Source organism: Nannospalax galili, unplaced genomic scaffold, assembly GCF_000622305.1.
Source record: "Nannospalax galili isolate Female #2095 unplaced genomic scaffold, S.galili_v1.0 scaffold514, whole genome shotgun sequence".
NCBI classification, from domain to species: Eukaryota; Metazoa; Chordata; class Mammalia; order Rodentia; family Spalacidae; genus Nannospalax; species Nannospalax galili.
Genome location: NW_008336076.1, coordinates 2,210,454 through 2,231,323, shown reverse-complemented (window position 1 = coordinate 2,231,323; position 20,870 = coordinate 2,210,454). Strand labels below are relative to the sequence as shown.

General features: G+C 37.0%; 1 protein-coding gene across 2 annotated transcripts in view; it reads right to left on the bottom strand.

The window, feature by feature from the left end:
* Grb14 (growth factor receptor bound protein 14) overlaps window positions 1-20,870 on the bottom strand; it is a 119,973-nt gene that overhangs the window by 4,483 nt on the left and 94,620 nt on the right. For both annotated transcript variants that reach the window (XM_008830904.2, XM_017797576.2), the window contains 6 exons: window positions 19,919-20,040; window positions 17,994-18,068; window positions 15,251-15,388; window positions 12,966-13,076; window positions 12,684-12,779; window positions 4,430-4,510 (listed from right to left, as the gene is read on the bottom strand). In XM_008830904.2, coding sequence (XP_008829126.1) covers window positions 4,430-4,510; window positions 12,684-12,779; window positions 12,966-13,076; window positions 15,251-15,388; window positions 17,994-18,068; window positions 19,919-20,040 — 623 coding nt within the window. The remainder of the gene's footprint in view (window positions 1-4,429; window positions 4,511-12,683; window positions 12,780-12,965; window positions 13,077-15,250; window positions 15,389-17,993; window positions 18,069-19,918; window positions 20,041-20,870) is intronic.

Below are 20,870 nucleotides of genomic sequence, written 5' to 3'. Positions count from 1 at the left end.
GAGTCTTTAATTAAATAAATTACCTGGATACTTGTTAAAATAATTGAAGTGGCTGCTGAATGAATAGATTTAGAAAGTTTTGAAAGAAAGCATATTTTTCTCCTTTAATAAACCCATCTCCATATTTTCTAGTAAAATGGCACAACTCCAACTGAGAAAAAATAACTTTCTATAGTTAAAGCAATCCATTAGTTCTGAATTCATCTCTCTAATAAGCTTTAAGATTTGTCAATTATCAATTAAGTGTCAAATACACCTATTTATGAAATAGCTCTTTTATGACTCAAGATACATGGGAAATATAACTTAGATTGACACACATCTACTTAGAAATGGTACTCATGTTTTATAATGTGGCAAGTTAGAGTGTCTATTTTTTAAAGTTACCTCATCAAGTCTGATCTTATTTATAAAATGAAACCTAGTGGAATAATAATTTAGATATTTCCATAATATTAAAATATCTGTGATCAATGTCTCAGTACCTTTTCATCTTGTGAGGAGACGCATGGTCAAATGGGAACTACAAAGTCAAACTGAACAGCAGTGAACGATACAAAATAAAGCTCTTTAGACAAGCCACGAAATCATTAGTTTTGCTAGTTCTTATTTTCATGGTCTCTGAGGTGAAAATAAATATCCAACACATGAATCTTATTTTCACCGGGAGTGGGGTGGGGGGTGGGGGGGCTTCTACCTTCTTTTTTAGAGTATGCCACTCCTCAATGTTAAGATCGTTTAAAAAAGAGAATCATCAAAACCTCTGGTCAGGAATCTTATTCATTTCATAAATGGGAAGATAATGTAAAAAAGAAAATGGGGAACATTTAAGCTATTCTCCATTAATTACTAGAAGACAACACCAAAAGTGGTGAAAGTAAATTCGAGCTTCGCTGCACCTGGGATGCTTGGCGCACACCATTTTACGTTTTTCTGTGAGGATTCGGACATACCTGCCTTCATCCAAGAAACTGTGGTAACATATGGGCTTCAAACAAAGCCTTATCCACAAGAAAAAAAATTTAGAGTTCCTTTATCACTGCATCACACACCGCGCTTTATTAGCATCTGCTATTTTCTCTTCAAAACATGTGAGAGTGGCCGGCAATCTTATTACGGCTCATCTATACTTCCAGAGACCCAGCGCGCAATCTCCTGTTTGTTGCAGGAGACTTTATAACTGACAGCTGCTCTTTCCAGGCAGATGCTGTCTCTGTAATCTCTATTTGCTGTCACACCTCAGTTTGCCCTTCTCACCCCGTGATCCTCTGTGCTGGGTGTGGACCAGTCGGATATGCCTTTGCTTTGCCGACATTAATGAAAAGCATCCACCTGCCCAAACCACAGAGTAACTGGCCTGGATCCTAACGATAGCTTGATCCTTATAATATCTCTACCTCCACACACCAAGATGGGTTCTGTACTCGCAAGCTCCTGATAACATAAAAATACTGTTAGGAAAGAAAAATAAATATAATCAGTTGTTCTTTTTCTTCCCTCAATATGGCAGATCAGAATGTAAAACAAGATCCCATGTTCCATAATTACTTGGCAAACACTGGGAGACTACAAGACAAACAAAGAGCTTTTTCATTTGCTACAGTAACTACACCATGGGAAAACACAGTAATATAACAAATGTTTTCCACTGAATGGCAGGTGGTGGATGAAAAATTAATAGTTTACCTTTAGTGGACAAAGAAATAGACGTGAAACAGAGTTTGACAGACTCAAAAGGTCATTTTCAGCTTGATTTCATTCACACAGGAAAAGGATGCTGGTCATATTCAGAACTGGTTGTATTTCTCAAATATTTATCCATTTTTCTTTGCTCATTCTTCTTACGGGATGAACAGGACATTCCCCGAGAAAAACCGTGCACAATTGCAATAGTCTTGCCTTCTTTCCAAGAAAGAAGAGGCCTAGGAAAGCTTGGGTTTTCAAAGCCACATTTTGAAGTCAGACACATCTGCTCTCGGTGAGGTTTGCAAATAAAATGTTTCTCAAGGAGTTTAGCTACCTGGCACATAATAGCCATGCTCTGGCATCCCATTTAAAGGAGTTAGATAAACTTGCAGCTCAGTCATTAAAAAGAGGGCACAGAATTTCTCCTGTACGTCTTTTCATCTGGTTTCTACAGAGTCACGGGGCAGTAGAGATAGGATGAATCTCGCAGACTGTGCAATGACCTCCTCATCTTATACAATAGTACACCAGTGATTAGGCCAAGGTCACAAGAACAAGTTATGGGGAAAGTGGTAACTGACATGCTGTGTCCTGTCTGTGATTCTTTCTTCAACCACATAGTAGAAGGTACAAGGAAGAAGCTACAGTTTAGAATGTGTGCAGCCTGGGGTCAAAAATGAAGAATGGAAGGAACTGGAGTGAATTTCCATCTCCTCATTCCAGCTAGGACTATATCAATAGGCATTGCCTCACATGAATCCTTAATTTGCCCTATAAAGAACCAAATATATTTTGCCCTATGAAATACTTGCTTATGGTTCTCATTCCAAAGCCAAAAGACATGATTATTATGCAGTTTTATAACTATGATATTCATTATAACTGTTCCTCTCAAAATGTATACATGAGAAACTTTATCATGGAGCGTTCTTTTAAATATGTAACTGAGCATCTGATCTTTCCTATGTTTCCCTGAAACTAGCCTCTGAATGCAAAGCAGCAGAGGCAGGTGAAGGGTTCTGACATCTATGAAGCCACTAACGCTTCCCTAACACTCTAGAAAGGAAGAGTGCTCTATACACAACAAAGTAAACAAAATGCCTCCCACAGCTTCTCAGTTTCCTTTACAGAAATTAAGAAGAGTATAAATACACTTTATAAACCCTTCTCTTTCTGATCATACTCCTGCCCTCCACTGTCGAACAGGCCTTTCCAACACAGGCACCTGACCCTCTTCCCATTCAGCCCCATTTCTTGTAAGAGTCACTCACAGAGTGTGCCTTCCTATACATAGCTCTGACCAAATCTCTCACACACCATGCCTGACAGCAGGCTCACTTTCAAAAAACAAAGGTAATAATATCATACCTGAATGCTAAGGATAGTGATAAGGGTGGAAAGGACTTTGTTTATAACATTTTTCTATGATTAAAAGGATACTAAACAATAATTGCCTCCAAATGCTTTGCTGCTGTTAACACATTCATCCTAATAACTTTAGACTCTAAAAGAAATTTGGAGGGATTTAGGAAAGGATTAAGATAATAAAATTCAATATGCTTTTTATATACATATGGATTGAAAGATAAAAGTAAGCTGACAAACTCTAAAATTATTCACCTTAAAGAGATTGCTTTTATAAAAATTCATTACATTCCTTAGCTTCATAATTTTAGAGCTTAAAAAGAATATGATACAAAGATGAAAAGTTATTCTGCTATAACTTAAAGGAACATAACTCCGAAATTGGAGTTCTTTTTTCCTATAGTCTATCGGGCCCCACAGTCAACATCATTTCATGCCTCATTCCTAGAGCTGAGCACTCCATCTGCTACATGACATGTGAGACACATGCACCTTCCTTGTCACAGCCTTGAAGAACACATTTTAACCTCAATAGAAATACACATTTCAAAGACACACATTAACTGATTTGTAACACAGGCACATATGTCTGAATTTCTAATGCTCTCAATATTAAGGAGTACAGGAAAAATAGCAGAACATAAACTTTAGATTCAAAAATAAATTTCTTATGTTAATGCAGAGGAAATTAAAATTTAGTCCTAAGGAAGGTAAAAGATGTGTCTGCATGTGCCTGCCAATAAATATCTAAGTTAAAGTTAGTAAGAACCTGATGGAGCTACTATCATGTATATCTTAGATTTTGGCTTATAGTTTAGGGATTTCCTGGAAAACAGTCTGCTTTTTAGGGAGCTAAAACTTAAAAAAAAAAAAAAAAAAAGGATTACTGTTAGAAAGTCAGGATGCAAAAGAACCCAAATATGAATAATTTACAGAGAAAATTCAAACAACAGCATATTTATACTTGGCAATAACAATCCCAGAATCAATATTAAAATAACTCTAAACCAAAACCAATAATTATGAAAGAACATTGCACAACACCAAGAAAAACTACTCTGCAAATCAACTTGGTAAGATCTCAATGTCAAACATCCTAATGACCCAGAATAGTTCACATAATTCTTTCAATTCTTTTAATGTGCAGCAAGATGTGCTTTAATTGAACATCTCATATATAGTTCTATGATTTGTGTTACATGGCCTGAATATATAATACAAAAACAAAAACTTTCATTATAACATTATATTAAAATGTTGCCAGAATTACTTTATTTGACCAAAAGGAAACATTGTAAACATATTATAACCTATATTAGTGTAATGTGGTGGTAAATGATATGATTTGAAAACATAGATGTGGAAGTTTGGTCCTTACCATGGGTGATATGCTCTGAGAACAGCAGCCACTTCTTCCCTGGAATGGGTGCAGATAATTCTGGTACAGCTGCATGCCATACTGCAGAACAAACAGACAAAACCACATTCCAAAGAAACCAGCTCATCGACAATTCATGAAAGTCAACACTTTCCTTAATTATACATTATCGGTATAAAAATGAATTCTAGCATTTCTTAAAACAAACCAATCAGATTTTCTGAACTATAACTTTTAGCCTTCTCATGATACATTTCCTTGGGTCCACAGCTTGAAGTCCAGCTTACCAGAACAAAGATTTAGAGTTGGCATTTCTACTTAGTGCCAAAATATGGCATAGTCTTGTGGAGGAGAATAATGCCTAGTGTTAAGAAGGCTGACTTGGAAAAGATGCTCTTCTTTTTGGGAAAAAGACTCTGAAAACATTGTACGTCCTAAACTTCACTGTGTGAAATACACTGTTACTCTGGTGATTGATTGATGAATTGCTTTGTTGCTTAAGCACTTAACAAATTAGGTCCAGTGTTAAAAAAAAAAAGAAAGAAAGAAAGAAAAAACCCTTGGCAGTATATTATCCTTCCATAAATACTTGTGTGTATGTGTGTGTGCATAGCATGCATTTAGGTGTGTTGTGTGTGTATAGTATGTACGTGTGTGTGCATGGGAATATGTGTAGACCAAAGAAAACCTTGTGTGTCCTTCTTCAGGTGCTCTGTATTTCTTGTGAAAAGTGGTCTCTCACTGGCCTAGAACTTGCCAAGTATGTGAGGCTGGCTGACAAACCAGCCCCAAGGATTCACCTGCTTCTGCCTCCCCAGGGCTTGGTTTACAAGCTTGCACTACGAAGCCCTGATTATTTTTGTCTGTTTTTGTTTTTTTTCTTTTAAAAGTATTTTACTAGTTATTATATTTTGAACATATTCCTCCTTCCACAACTCCTCTCAGACCCCATTCACCCTACCTCCCTACCCACCCAACATCATGTTCTTCCCCCTCCCCACTAGAGACTCCAATATGTGTTTCCCAAATACTCTTGGGTGTGGAACCCACCCTAGATTGTGTTTGACCTACTGGGGGTCACACCCTTAAAGAAAACTGACTCTTCTTTGATTACAGAAGTTATCAAATGTCATTAACTCCTCAGCTAGGAGGGGGAGTTCATGCCCACTTCTAACCCTCCATGATGGGATTTTGTCTGCCTTGAGTTTGAACAGGTCTTGTGCATGCTGTCACAACTGCTATAAGTTCTTATGTGCAACTGCCCAGCTGTTTGGAAAACTGCTTCTTTGTGGTAGTCCACAACTCTGGCTCTTACAGTCTTTCAGGCTCCTCTTCCACTAACCTCCCTGAGCCTTGGGAGAGGAGTGTGATATAGATGTCCCACTTAGGGCTGAGCATTCTGAACTCTCTTATTCTCTTCAAACTGACCAGTTGTGGGTTTCTGTGTTAATTATCTTCTAAAGTAAGAAACTACTCTGATGAGAGTTGAGAGCTACATTAATCTATGGATATCATTATCAATAAATCATTGAGTCATTTTAATACTATGTCCACTGAGCAGAATATTAGTAGCAGGTTCCCCCCTAGGGCCCATGACTTATTTAACCATAGGATTTTGGCCCTGATAATAGTATCAGTTATGGGTTCCATCTCATGGAGCAGTCCTTAAGTCCACTCAGAGGGTGATTGTTGACACCCAAAACATTCATACCACTATTGCACTAATGGGTATATCTTGCCAGGCCAGTAGTTTGTGTAGCTCACAGAATTCACAATCCCTGCTTATTGTTACATGGGTTCTGGGGATCAAACTCAATTTTTCCTGCTTGCAGGACAAGCACTTTACCAACTGAACTATCTCCCCAGTCCATTTTTCCATAAATTTTCTTATGGCATTACATTTTGGCTTCAGGGATCAAAGTAGTGGGGGATCAAGTGGATTTCAAACAGAAACTTTCAATTCACAAAAGGTAAACTATGACTCTGTCTTTATTTTCAGGAGAGAGCATCATGAAGAATGAGCTGAAAGGCCACAGTGAGAAAGTAGATCAGGTTCCTTGTTGGATTATGAGTCTGAGAAACAAGATTACCACCGACCATAAGCAAACCCACTTTGGAGATGACACCATGAAAATCTGGATGCTATTACCTTAAATTTAAGTCACTTTGCTTAAGAAAAGAAAGCAATGGGATACACAGCTTTGTTCATTTTAATTATTTGGTACACTCCAGATATCACTGCCTGGAGCTCCATCACCTGCCTCCACCTTCTTCCTGGTGCCAGCTTTTGACACAATAATTACTATCTCTGAATGTGCATCTGAGTCAGCAGTGTTGAGCTGCACTGGAGATCTGGACAAGATAGTGCAGGGGCTTGGAAGGTGGGGACAACAGCTTTGGGGAAGCAGAATGTAACAGGTTGAATATGATTATTTCTCATCTATTCCACTTGGAAGAATAAAATGACCAACTCTACATCCAACTCCAAGAGCAGCTGGAGTCAAACCAACAAACACATTTTAAGGTTCAGGAGTTGTTTTGGGCGGCTGCCACTGATGCCTGACCTCTGGCTCGGAGAGCCCAGCCTGGGCTTCACCACCTGGCTCAGACACTTTCTTAACAGCTGGCTTCACATCCTGTGGTGAGTTTCCCAGCCTTGACCACATTCTAACACTCCCAAGGCCTGCCTAGGCCAGCCCCCTGTGCCTTGTGCCACCTTTTACGGCCAAGTGTGGACTTGTGACACACTGTCTGCCTGCACTATGCTTGGAAGCACCTACCCTGCCCAAGCTTTGCAGACCACATACATTAAATGGTTCCCTGTTTTAAAAGAAATCAACTGAGACAGAAAATGAAAGTTATGTCCTATAAAGAGACTGAATAGACAACATGGAATCAAATCTTACCCATAGGATGTATCCTATTTAAACATTCCAGCAGAGCTATTTTCCTCCTAAAGACTATTTCCTTAAAGGAATTCCCACAAAGTTAATATATTTGGTAATTAGGTAAAATATCAGAGAGGGACTAGAGGAGTGACTGTATTCAAGAATTTGCTTTTAACATGAATACAAACTCACATTAATTTAAAATTCTCTGAGCCGAATTCTTTATCCAATTATTTTCCAACTTCTAAAAATTAAGTTTTTAATTTAAGGTTTGATTGACATTAATAGGACCTAATGAAATTTAACCCTAAGCCAACAATGAGAGAGTAGAGGAGCTTAATTCCTAGACAAGCTCATTTTAGAGAATGGATAGTAACTTCAAACCATACTTGCACAAGAAGCATGCTGCTTGCCACCTTTTATTTATCAGCACTGAAAAGCCCACTACCTATTAATAAGACTGTTTTCTTCAAAGATGCGTTGTCCTGAGTGCCTGCAATGCCTCTGTGCTGTTGGAGTCTTTAGCAGATATTTAACTCTGGCTGAGGGGTAGGGCATGGGTCACCTAAATTTTTCCCTGTCCCATGGAGGGTCAGATAGGCACCAAACTAGGCTAGAGAGAAGCTGCAGAGTTCTAATTGAAGGGAAGGAAAGAGCTAACATAACCAGGGCATGATACAATACAGGAGCAATACTCCTCTTCTAAGCCTCAGATTTTCTATAATTCTGCATATAATTGGGATTTTTCCACTGAAAAAAAGAACATTGCCTATCCAGTTTGCATGTATACATGTTCATGTTCATGTGTATTTGTGTGATTTTATGTTTATGTATGTGAATGCACATATGTGGGTGTATACATGTATGCACACATGTTTGGAGGCCAGAGGCTGACATTGTGTGTCTTCCTCAATCTCTCTCTCTACTTTGTTTCTGAGACAGGGTCTCTCATTGAATGTGTAGCTCAGTGACTGGCAAGCCAACAAGCCGCAGGGATCCTCCTGGCTCTGCCTCGCCAGTGATGGATTATAAGCATGAGACCATACTCAGCTTTTCACATGGATGATGGATATCAAATTCAGGTCTTCATGCTTGTAAGACAAGTGCTTTACCAAGTGAGCCATCCCCTTTATATTTGATTATATATTTTTCAAGGAAAATGACAAGTTTTCTCAAGGATATGAAAAATTTGAAGCTCATATACTTGAGGACAGAAAGGTTTCAGCCACTGTAGAAAACACTTTGAAAATTGCTCAAAAAGTTAAACACAGAATTACCATATGACCAGCAGTTCAAGTTCTACTAGATATACATTCATAAAATTAAAAATCAGTACTCAAATATTTATATAAATATGTTCATAGGGTTGGCAATATGGCTCAACAGTCAAGGGAACTTGTCTCCAAGCCTGGCAACCCGAGTTCAGTCCTCAGAATCCATATGTTAGAAGGAGAGAACTGAATCCTACAAGTTGTCCTCTGACTTTCCCATGCACACCTTGGCATAGGCATGCCCCAAAATGTCCATAAAAGAATCTTTCACAATAGTAAAAATATAGAAAACAACCCCAATGTCCATCAATGGATAAATTGCTTATTCAAACTATGTATACATATATGGAACGCTAGAAAACCATAAATAGAATGAGGAGCTAATGAAAGATGCATGGAGCGAAAACATGTTAAACAAAAGCGATGTAAAAGGTCACATATTATATCACACCATTCATATGAAATATCCAGGATAGGTAAATTCATAAAGACAGAGGCAGATTGGTGGCTCCAGGGGCCTAAGAGAAACTACTTTCTGAGAATGTCATTTCCTTTTGGACCTAAATGGAGGTGACAGATTAACAATATGTTGAATGTAAAGGCCACTGAATCATTCACATTAGGATAGGTTGATAACTTTTAACTCAATTAAAAGCTAGAAAATAAAACTTTCCTCTTAACCTAGCATGACAAGTATCCCGATCCTGGCTATCCTATCCTCTTCCTGCTGATCTTGCCCCACTCAGAATGTAGAAACTGTTAACAGTTTATAAAGGTGGGGAAAATGCCAATTGCAGGGAGAAAATCAGTGTACCTAGAAAATCAGCAAACTGCAATCGAAGTGGGAAGTTCACTGCCTGCTCAGCCTCAGCCTAAAGAATGGGAATATCCAACAATTCCAAACAAGACCCTGTTTACTCTGATTTGCACTTCTAAATAGATCAAAAAGCTAGCATTAGTACATGTTTTGCTATTGAAATCCTTCCCAGTAATAAATGATATGATGTGACATGATACATAAAAATTAGTATATGTCATGATATATGGTATAATTACTATAATATGCACAATCTGCCCATTGGAAAATTATTTTCAGGCATGAACTATAAAATATTGCTGGGAAAATGTTGAGATTTCTATTTTGTCTTTTATTTTTAATTGAATTTTTGTGTATTTCATACAGAACATCTCAATCAGTCTTAATCATCTTTATACTCCTACCCCACTGGCACCCTCCCATAGCCCCCCCCCACTGGAATTCATATATTCTGTCGTTTGTCAAGTTAGTGTCCCCAGATATCCCTCAGTGCAAGTTCATCTACTGAGGTCTAGTCAGCATCTAGAGTTTCTTGCTTTAGGAAGCTCAGCTCTTCCTCACCCAGCAGTAATCAGTTGCCAATATTTCTTCAGCTAAGATTGGGGTCAGCTGTCCATTTCTCCAGTTCTAGGCTTGGTTTTTGTCTGTCTGAGTTTGTATGAGTCCTGTGCATGCTGACACCATTACTATAGGTTCATATGAGCAGGGTCCTAGGATCTTGTAAGGTTCTATTTTCATACAGTCATGTACCTCCTCCCTGGCTCTTACAATCTTTCTGCACCCTCTTCCACAATGGCTCCTAAGCCCTAGGTAGGGGTAGTTTAATATATGAGTCCTGTCCAAGGACCAGCATTCTGCAGCCTTAATCTCTACACTTGGGCTATTTGTTATCTTTTGTGTTTTTGGCCCTCTATTGCATGAGGGACCATCATTAATGAGAAATGCGGTATTCATTATTGTCTTCTCTACTCCTTGTTCTATGTTCTGTGAGCCTTAGGTGTAGAGGTTGCATGGTAGATGTTCCACTTAGACTTGGGCAATATCTGTGTGTGACCAGTTGTGGTACTATGTAATAGTCTCCATCTGGTACAAAAGAAGCTTCTTTGATGAGTGGTAACTGGGATATTTGTCTGTAAATATAAGAATACATATTTTGCACATAACAAAAAAAATACTATTTTAAAAAGAGGTTTAATTGTAATAGTAAATCCTGTTTTGTGAGCTTCCATAGCAATGTGTGATGACCAATACGGGCACGCACACTCTTTGAGCTTTGCCTTTTCAATGAAAAATGTTTTCCAATTAGATAGCTGTCACGCAGAAAATATATTTCTGAGAGATGCTCAGCCCTAAGTGACATATCTACAGTGGAACCTCCAAACCTAAAGCTCACGGAACATAGTGGAACAGGGAGTAGAGAAAATACTAATACATCTTTCAACTCTCACCAGCAACGCTTCCTCATCCAACAGAGTATGATGTGCACAAAAGGCCACAACTGGCTAGAGAATAAGCTTTAGAGAATAAGAGACTTCAGAGTGTGTATCCCTGAATAGGACTCCTATATCAACCTATATTAAACCTCACTCACCCAAGGCTCAGGGACCGTTGCAGAAGAGGGGGTGAAAAGACCATAAGAGCCAGGGTCGGTGCATGAACACAAGGAAACAGAGGCTTTCAACTTCTTGGAATTTGCTCATATGAACTTGCAACAATAGTGACAGTATGCACAAGACCCATGCCAACTCAATCAGACAAAAACCCAGCATAGAACAAGGGAAATGGGCAGCAGGTCCCAACCCTAGCAGAGGAACTATTGGCAAGTGATTACTGCTGGGTGAGGAAGAATAGATCTTCTTTAAGGGATTGACTCTAGATAGCCTGACTAGATTCCAGTTGACTGAAGGACACCTGGGTACAAATGCTTGACCAGATAGGGCTTAACATACATGATAGAATGCATGAAATCCAATGGGGGTATGGGAGGGACAGATGGGGGTGGGGGGGTCTAAATTTGATTAAGATCTAGTATATGAAATGCACAAAAATGCAATCAAAATATTTTTAAATAAATAAAAAATATTTTTAAAAAGAAAAAATGTTTTGCAGGGGCTAGAGAGGTGGCTCAGTGGTTAAAAGTGCTAGCTGGTCTTGCAGAAGCCCCAGATTTGATTTCCAACACCCACATGGCAGCCAACCCCCAGCTATAAGTCCTCTTCTGACCTCTGTGGCACTGTACCACATGGATGCACTCACATACAAGCAGGCAACACACTATATACATAAAATAATAATTTTTAAAAATATTTTATAAAAGAAAAATGTTTTCTGTAAGCACCCCACTAGTGACTACCAAAATAATATTTTTAAAAGGAAGTGATTAAACATTTTTATAATTAGAAAATTTAAGTTGTGATAAATTTACTGGCAAGGAAGTCTCAAAAATAAATGTGTTTTCTTTTTGCACTGATTTAACTATCAATTTATTTCTTGTGTGTGAAGGCATGAGCTCACATGTGTGCCATAGTATGTATGTGGAGATCAAAGGACAACTTGTGGCAGTTCTCTCCTTTTACCATGTGAGTCCTGAGGATCGAACTCAGGTCATCAAGTTCAGGGACAAGTGCAGAGCCATCTTTCCAGACACTAAATATGTGTTTTCGATACAATCTGGAAGAAACCAGTTCTGCGTCTTTCCTTTGGAACATTCTCTTTCAAAATATTCATCAACCAATTATAGTTATAGAATTGTAATTTCTGCTTGGCCTACACAGGGGGGCTTTGAAAATATATTTACAAGAAAATACACAATAATTAATACAATAATTTCAGTTGTACTTATTGAAATAGAATGAAATTTATAAAATACTTATGTGGAATATGAAACCATTTTATTTAGAAATATCGAGGTGAGCACATTGTAAGATTTGCCTCACTGTGGATTTTGCCAATTTTACAAATGCAGACTAAGCTGTATAGCAGAGGCACTTCATTCATTATACTGGCTATGTATGCACAACTCTCACAGAAGCTAAAATGAGAGCATTCTAGAAACAATACTCCACACCCAAAGGATGTACAGATTAGAGTTTGTCCACACTGTTCTGCTCAGGTTTATCTTTTGGATTAAAAACAACACACACATTGGTGACAATTATACTTCTTTCTCTTGTAGCCACACAGATTAATAGAGTATCCACACCAGGAAATATAGGTGTTTTCAAGTTTTTACGGAGCTCAGAGCATTTAAAAGGCTTTCAGTCTTCCAGCGAGATTACCTTAAGCAATCTAATGGCGGTCACCCAGCACATCCTGCTCTGCTCCTCTTCTGCACAGAGCATTTTCAGGTCTCGGGGAGCTCCTGCTTTGTGAGGCTAGAAGGCCACAGCACATTGTTTATCGTTAATGCATATCTTGAAGGTAACACCTGTTGAAATAAAAGCCACTAAAATTCTCCTATCCATAAGAGAAATCTGCCTTTTCAAAAGAAATTGAAATAAACTCAAGCTTACCTAAAAGACTGAGGCCTGCTTTATTCATCTAAAATATTAAGCCTGTACCTTAAAGCAGAATCCATAATTAGTCGGTGCTCCACGCTTTTTTTTGCCTGCCAGCGACATGTAAATATCACTTGTGCCAAATTCGCTGAAAAACTGCAAATGCCGTGGTTCCTTTAAAGAATATATATGTGACTATTGAAATGGATACATGTTTTTTGCAGTATTTCTTTTTTCATTTCTCATAGTACAAAATTCCTACCTTGAGTAAAAATAAAACATTTATCCCAAACAGAATTTCAGTGCAATGTTATGAAAACAAAATGAAAAAGAGTAGCTATTTCCTTAAATAACTAGGAACTGAAAATAATTTAAATTGTCAAGGGGCAATTTGTCTATAATTTTACTTCCAATATCATAGACAAATTCCTATTTTAAGTTTCCCGTTCACTTTAGCTAAAATGTCAAAGATCTAAAAGATAGCCAAGAAGGCTTTTGAAAATGTTTTTCTTATCTAAGTTTCAAATGGTAGGTCCAACAAAGGAGGAAACTTGGCTTGAGTTTCCTTGGAGTCTGAGAACACAGAGAAAGAGAAGAAAATCTCTGCTTCTTTCAGATGCAACCATCCCTCAAATTTGTGAGCTATCTAACAGCAGGTGTATAACTATCTTGTTTCACAAAAAGAAGGAAGCATGTACAGATGAGTTCAGGGAAATTACCTGGCATGGACTGTGTCTGATTTTTAAGCAATATGAAATCAGGAGCAACTATGTCTTCTTTGGGAAGTCCAGAAGATTTAGAGCTGGCCATGGGAAATCTTTGGGTCATATTATTCTGTGATAGGTTAATAACTTGGGGAAGTGCTTAATTCTGAGGTTGAATGTGTAATCAAAACCAGCTAGAATGCATTTGTTCTCCCAAACCTCACTACTAGTAGTGTGGGTGAAGACCTGCAAAACCCTCTCACCCGGGAGCTTGTTAGAAATGCAAAACCTCAGGGCCCACATCAGACCCACTGAATCAATAGCTGCATTTTAACAAGATCCCAGGTGATCCTGTATACACTAAAGTTTAGCAGCAGTACACACACATACACACACACACACACACACACACACACACACACACACACATACATGGTATGTTCAACAATATAAGCAACCCTGTCCAAACCCAAATACATTTCATTATGATTTATTAGTAGAATAGGCTACTGCAAGTAAAAAATGTCTCTGCATGTCCTAAGGATTTTAATAATGAAGGAGTGTAGTCCTTGACTTTATCAGAGAATAAAGTAGAATTTTAAAAAGAGAGAGAGAGAAAACCCTTTCTAAGAAAAAAAAACATATATAGCAGTGATGGAAGAAAGGTACCTTAACTGTCATGACTTTTAAAATTGTATATTCTTTGACAGAAACTGATTTGCTAATAGAAATGCAGGCTAAAAAATTATGTTGACATACATGCATATATAAGGAAAGAGAGGAAAGCTGTGTACTTAGAGATTTTTCTATAAATATAATTATTAGCCACATCTCCAAGGTTTATACTAGTGGTTAGTAATTCTCATTCAGCTGTTACATCTTCAAAACGTAAAATTATTCATCCAAAAACTCCTCACAGGGGGAAAAAACAGGATATATTCTCTTTGCTGCCTAGATATACCATATTGCACATTATGCAGCCTACATGCTGAGGTTTGTAAAACTGTAGTTCTGTAATATCTCCCAAATATTTTCTTGGTGAACATAAAGCCATTACTCTGTATGGATTACATTTAATTATTTATTGTGTGTGTCTGTTTTTATGCATGTGCACACCATGCTGTGTGTGTGTGTGTGTGTGTGTGTGTGTGTGTGTGTGTGTGACAGTCAGGGGACAATTTGTGAAAATCAATTCTCTCCTTCCACCACGTGAGTGCCAGAGATCTTGAATTCAAGTTGTCAAGCTTGGCAGCATAAACTTTTACCCAGAGCCATCTCACCAGCTCCCACGTGTGGAATAGAAGACCATTATATATTGAATATTGGTTGTATGCAGTAGAGTAAAAGAAAAATATAAATCACATTAGGCTTCAAAATCTGAAACCTCGGATAAATAAATAGGAAAAATTATTGATATATATGATATGGAGGTAAGAGCATCCGGATTCCACCAAACATATAATATATAGAAACCAGTGTGAACTAAGTCTGAAATTTTTTTTAAATTTATAGCAAATTATTAGACTATCCAAAAAAATTGTCCCCTATTGACATCAGCTAATAAAGTAATCACCATAGCAAATGGAGCCTGATGTCTTAGAGCTAATACGTTACTTATAACACACCCCAGATAATTCAGCTTACCTTTGAAGTCCCTTTAGTAGAAAAATATAAACCAGATCTTCTTAGGAGGAAGTATATTTTTTTCCATGACTTCTTTCCCTGTTCTTTTGCATGTAAGAAGCCATGAATTTCAGGATATGTGCTTGAACTTAGAAACATCTGGAAGTAAAAATTAGATGCTTGCCTAATATTATGGAAGCAATGTTATCATAACCCTTTAACAACCAAACATGAACATGCAAGATCAAATGTATCGATGTCATTTTTATTGAACAAAAATTACAACACACATGCAGAGGAAGTCTATCAAAACCTTGACACAAGTTCCAAATGAAACTGTTCAGAAAACATATACTCCAAGTAATCAATAGATAGAAAACCCAAAATTATACACAGTTTGTGTTTCTACTTGAAAAAGTAGACATCATCTAGAGAGCTAAGTCTTGATGTTTTTGCACCCTTTTCTATAAATTCCCCCTGAAAACAGAGGTTTGCCTATCAAATACATTATGCAATACAATACACCTAACATCATAATCCTAACTTGAGTTCAGGAAGTTAGCTAATTCAGGAAGTTGAGCTAAGTTCACCTCCCTAGTGAGGGTAAAGCTTGTAGTCTTTTGTCTTCTATGGCTCTCAGCTTTACATGGGTATGGCTAATTGAGTTTTCCAAAGAGAACTTGTAGAGCATCCTCCATCCAAGATGCTCTTCTGTAGTGTGGTGTTGACATTAAGCTGTGAAGAGGTGGAATCTGGTTCTCCACCCTCTTCAGTCTTCCTAACTCTGTTACTGTTTGACCCACAGAATTCAGTGGAAGCAATATTGTCAGTTCTAGGTGGAGTTCTAGCTTGATGGTTTCCATGACTTTATGGAAGCCAGCTGTCAAATAAGACATGTGATTACCTGAGGCCACCATGGGTGAGAAGACTGATGAAAGTGGAAAAGCCCTTGAGATGATATACCATGAGTAGAAAGAGAGGAAAGGGGATCTTAGAAGGGATCTTCAGCCTCCAGGCACCAAGTCCAAGTACCCCAGAGACATCCACCCAGAAAATTCCTCCCCAACTTCTGCCCCTCAAAATGGTTGGCCAAATGTGAGCGGGTACTTGAAGCCATTGAGATTTGGAAGAATTTGTTATACTTCGGTAATTAGTTGAGACGGGGGCACATGATGCTCAGGAAAAGGAGAATGAAAAGGAATGGAAGTAACTGTGCTGTGTCCTTATTAAGGCAGTGGGAATGCACCAGTGTCTCCTTCTAAAAGAAAACAGAAATCCCTGAGCGCACAAATGCAAAAATGGAAAAATTTCAGAGTAGCAGAAATCATTAACTAAAACAAGGTAATATATTCTAAAGGCCTGTAATATAGTCAGGGAAATGCTGATAGTCGATATTTACATTTTTTAAGTAAATTACTACAGAAATTTTGATGTAATGAGCCATTAATTAATTGGTATGCAAAACAGGCAAGTAGGTTTTTTTAGTTTGAGTGCTTTCCAAGTTATTAAACCAAACCAATTAAATTTTTAAAAGAGAGTCATAGAGGTCACAGTAGAAAGAGCAGAAACCTTTTAAACAGTGGAAACATTGCCTCAGTGGAGACAAAGGGTCAGGGCTTGTGCCGGACTATCTGATTCCAAAGCCTATGATTTTCTTTGTTTTTTTTTTTTTTTTTAATTTAACATTAAAGCAAGAGAACAATGTGAGAGGACTATTTAAGAAAAGCAGTGAAAGAAAACCTCCTTCCCACCACCATACCACATAATTCAGAATGAAGCATTCATGGGGCAAAGACTTAGGGTCATTTACCCTAATTTTCTAGGGTTGCCTCTGTGAGACTCAGGAGCATGGAAGTGACTTGTAGAAAAAGCTCCTAGAACTAATCATATTTATCAACCATTCTGAAGGGTAAAAATAGAATACATCCTATTACAATGCCCACACGAAACAAAATTTTGATAGATACACTTGCCAGATATGTTTAAAGTCATGCTACATTGGGAACATAAAACATAGTCTTCATTAAAGACAAGGACTATTCAGAGAACATCCAGTCTTGCTCAAAGAGAAACGATGACCCTGAGAATCAACTGTGGGTACCAGAACTACTAATCTAGTAAAAACAAAATAACTGAAACGTTTCATTTATTGTGATAATAACACCTTAGAAAAAGACCATTCCCAACAACTGCCAGTGTGATAGACATGAGCCCAGTAGACTAACATTGACTTTCAGTGAGATGACTAGCATTCTAGACTGAGAGAATAATATCATGCAATTGTTTTCATCATAGCTCCTGTGAGTTCTGGCATGTCAAGTGGATCGAATGTTCTGCATCTTTCACTTACATTCATTCCATTGCTATGTATTTTCTCATAAATACAGTTGAGGGTATTTGTTATGAAAATTCTGTGTCTGCTGATAAAGTGTGGCAATACTAGGAAGTTTGATTTTCTTTTCCAAAAAAAATGCACATTTTCATTACAAATGACAGAGCAAAACTGTAAGTTTCCTTTCATGGTAAACATTTTTTATGTGCTGAAAATTCTTTGACAACTGGGGAAAAAATGTTATTAAGGACTTTTACTGATTCAGTAAATTTTTTATCCAGATTGTTTTTTCTTTCTTTTTTGGTTTTTACCCATCAGGAAAAATGATTCATGCAAAGTAAAACATTTCAAAATCTGGCAATAGCTTAGTAAATACCACAAACTTCCCATTTGTTGTATGTTCTTACATAGTTTAGTGAGAATATATTTTACCTGTAGAACCTGTGTAGGGGCTATGTCACCACTGGTTTCAGTTGCAAAAGATACCATGTGCTCTGGAAAGAAATACTGACAAAAGACAAACAGTGTAAACCTATGCCAGAAAAGATTCACTTATGATCAATATAGTAATCTAAAGCAAAAATTGTTGAAACCAGGGTATCTAAAATACTTGCAAAGTGATTTTTAAAATGCCATTTCTAAACCTAAATTGTGTGGCCTCTTACTGAACCCACAGATAATCAGACATCCAGAGTGATGCTAATGGAGGGAGCCTGGTGGTTGAGTTACAAAAAACAGCCCTCCAGTTGACAGTGAGTTCGCACTCCCATCACTTCCTTAAGTCCTGAAACCACTCTACTAGGTACTGGAAGACTCCTGACCCATTTTACAAAGTCAAGGCCCATAGACAATGTAAAGGGCAAAGGCTGTGTCAAGGGCCACAGCCCAGAACATAGAACAGCCAGGACGCAGCTGGGAAGCTAAAAGTCTAGTCATTTCTACCTACTGTTTTTCCAAAGTTGTTTAATCATAAAATTCACCTCAGGAAGTTGTTTAAAATAGAAATTCCCAGGCCTCATTCTCAGCTTTTCTGATTCAGAAGGTCTGGGCAGGTCTTGAAGTCTGTGTTTTTAATAAGTACTGGGACTCCCCTAGGTAAATTTCATGATCAGAAAAGTTTGAGAACATATATTCTACTCTATTTCCTCCAGGAGAGGGTTTGTCAACAGCTGTCCACTAACATTTTGGTCTAATAATTCTGTGTTGTAGGGGCTGACCTGTGTAATATAAGACTTAACAGCTTCCTAGCCTCAACCCACCAGCAGCTCTCTCGCTCACCCCTTGCTGTGACAAAAACATCTCCATAGATTGTTAAACCACTCCCAAGTAAAGAACTACTACTCAAATCTACAAAAAAAAAAAAAAATTCCAGCCCTTGTTTAAATAAAAACAAATAAAACAAGAAAAATGAACACTGTCACATTTCTTTAAATATAACTTTTAAATGCATGCCTTAATAAAGACTCTCAATAAGAAAACACTTTTCCTTTTGAACGCAATTCTATTTCATTTTTATTAGAACTCTCATTTTCTTTGTCAAAGATCATCCTATTATGTTTCTATTAATAAGTTACAATAAAAAAGAATGTAAGAGGTCTTTCAGGGTTTGAAAATATTCTATTATGGTGTGTATCATATATTTTTCATAAAGGATCATTTCAATCCAATTATCCAAAACTTAGTATAAAAATATACCACAGCTGCAGAGACAAAAACAATTTAAAATAATGAGCCCAGAGGCGATTCTGACTTCTTGAGCTCCCCATCTTCATTAGGATGACATACATTTACTTTCTTTTAAAGAGAACTATAATGAACGCAGTGTTTACCAGATAATGTGCTGCTCTTTATCTCATCTCTACTTAGCTTAGAAATTATCACACTGAAAACAAAACTGTTTAGGGAAGAAAGATGCATGTCAATCGTAAATTTCTGGCTAAGCTGCAACATTCTCCACAATCACCAATTTACTTTAGAAAGTATTGTGCTTTCCTGAACTTTAAGAAATATACTAAGCTATAACATTTGGAAGACATTTAAGGTCTTAAAATAATTGTTTATTTTCTAAATCATATACATAATTTGCCTTTTTTTTCTAAAAGGCAAGTAAAAGAAGCAATAGTACTCTGTTAGTTTTCCTGATATTTTGAAATTAAATAACCAAATTCATCTCCATTCAGATTTTGCCAATAAGGTTAAAAAAAATTGCTTTACCTATGAATCTGAACTACCATGCATCAGGTTAACTAAACATTGTGAGAATAGGAAATCTAAGTGCACATTTAATATAACACTTTTCTTCACATAAAATTTAATTAACTCATAATTCCTTAACTGTTAGTGGAGATTCCACTTACCATTGGGTTCTTAAAGAATTCATATTTGGCATAATTTTTTCTAAAATACAGCTTATTTTCTTCTTCCATTCCCCAGTTAGAGAGAACTTCCATGACCAGTTCATGGTCTTCTATTGTTCTTTCTGTAATAATGTTTCAAAGAGCATGTTGTCAGATACACTCAAAGAGACAAACACTCAAATACACACCAATAGATAAGCATCCAAACATATAAAGTAAGTTATGTATGTATCATTCATAATGTGTTACCAAAGAGCAAGTTTAAGCTCAATTCTTAGATACCTAGACTGATAAGATTTCTTTTCAATTCTGAATTGCTACATCAGTTTTTATACCAAAGCAGTCATCTAAAAAAGCAATCTAGTTTTGCTAATTCTTAATCTTCCTTTATTGCCATGTAAATTGCTATATGTTTGATAACAAATCTGTATTAAGACATGAGAGCTATTCTTTCTTTACTCATCATGGTGCCAAAATTAAAATATTTGCTCCAGGTTTGAACAATTCACCTTATTAAGAGATGAAGAATTTTGACAGGTTCAATATGCATTTGAGACACATAATCCAGGTAGTTGAGAAAAATTAAAATAGATAATTTAAAGGGGAAAATTTTAATTCAAGTACATAAAGGTTTTTTTTTATGAAGCTCAATTCCTCATGGCAGTTTAGACTTTCAAAACTAATTTAAGGAAAATAAATTTTGCATTAACAATGAAGATAATTAAGTAAGGTAGGAAGGCACTAAATAGAAAAGACATTAAATGAATCAAGCAATGGAAAATTTTAAGAAGTAAAACCCAACCTGCCAAATTCTCATTTTAATAAAACCTATGGTGGAATTTTTAATAGTATTATTAATAATAGCCCCAAATCAAGAAATATTCAAATGTCCATTGAGAGGAGAATGATATTTACAAGAGGAGAGATTGCACATATTTCACAGTACCCTGTA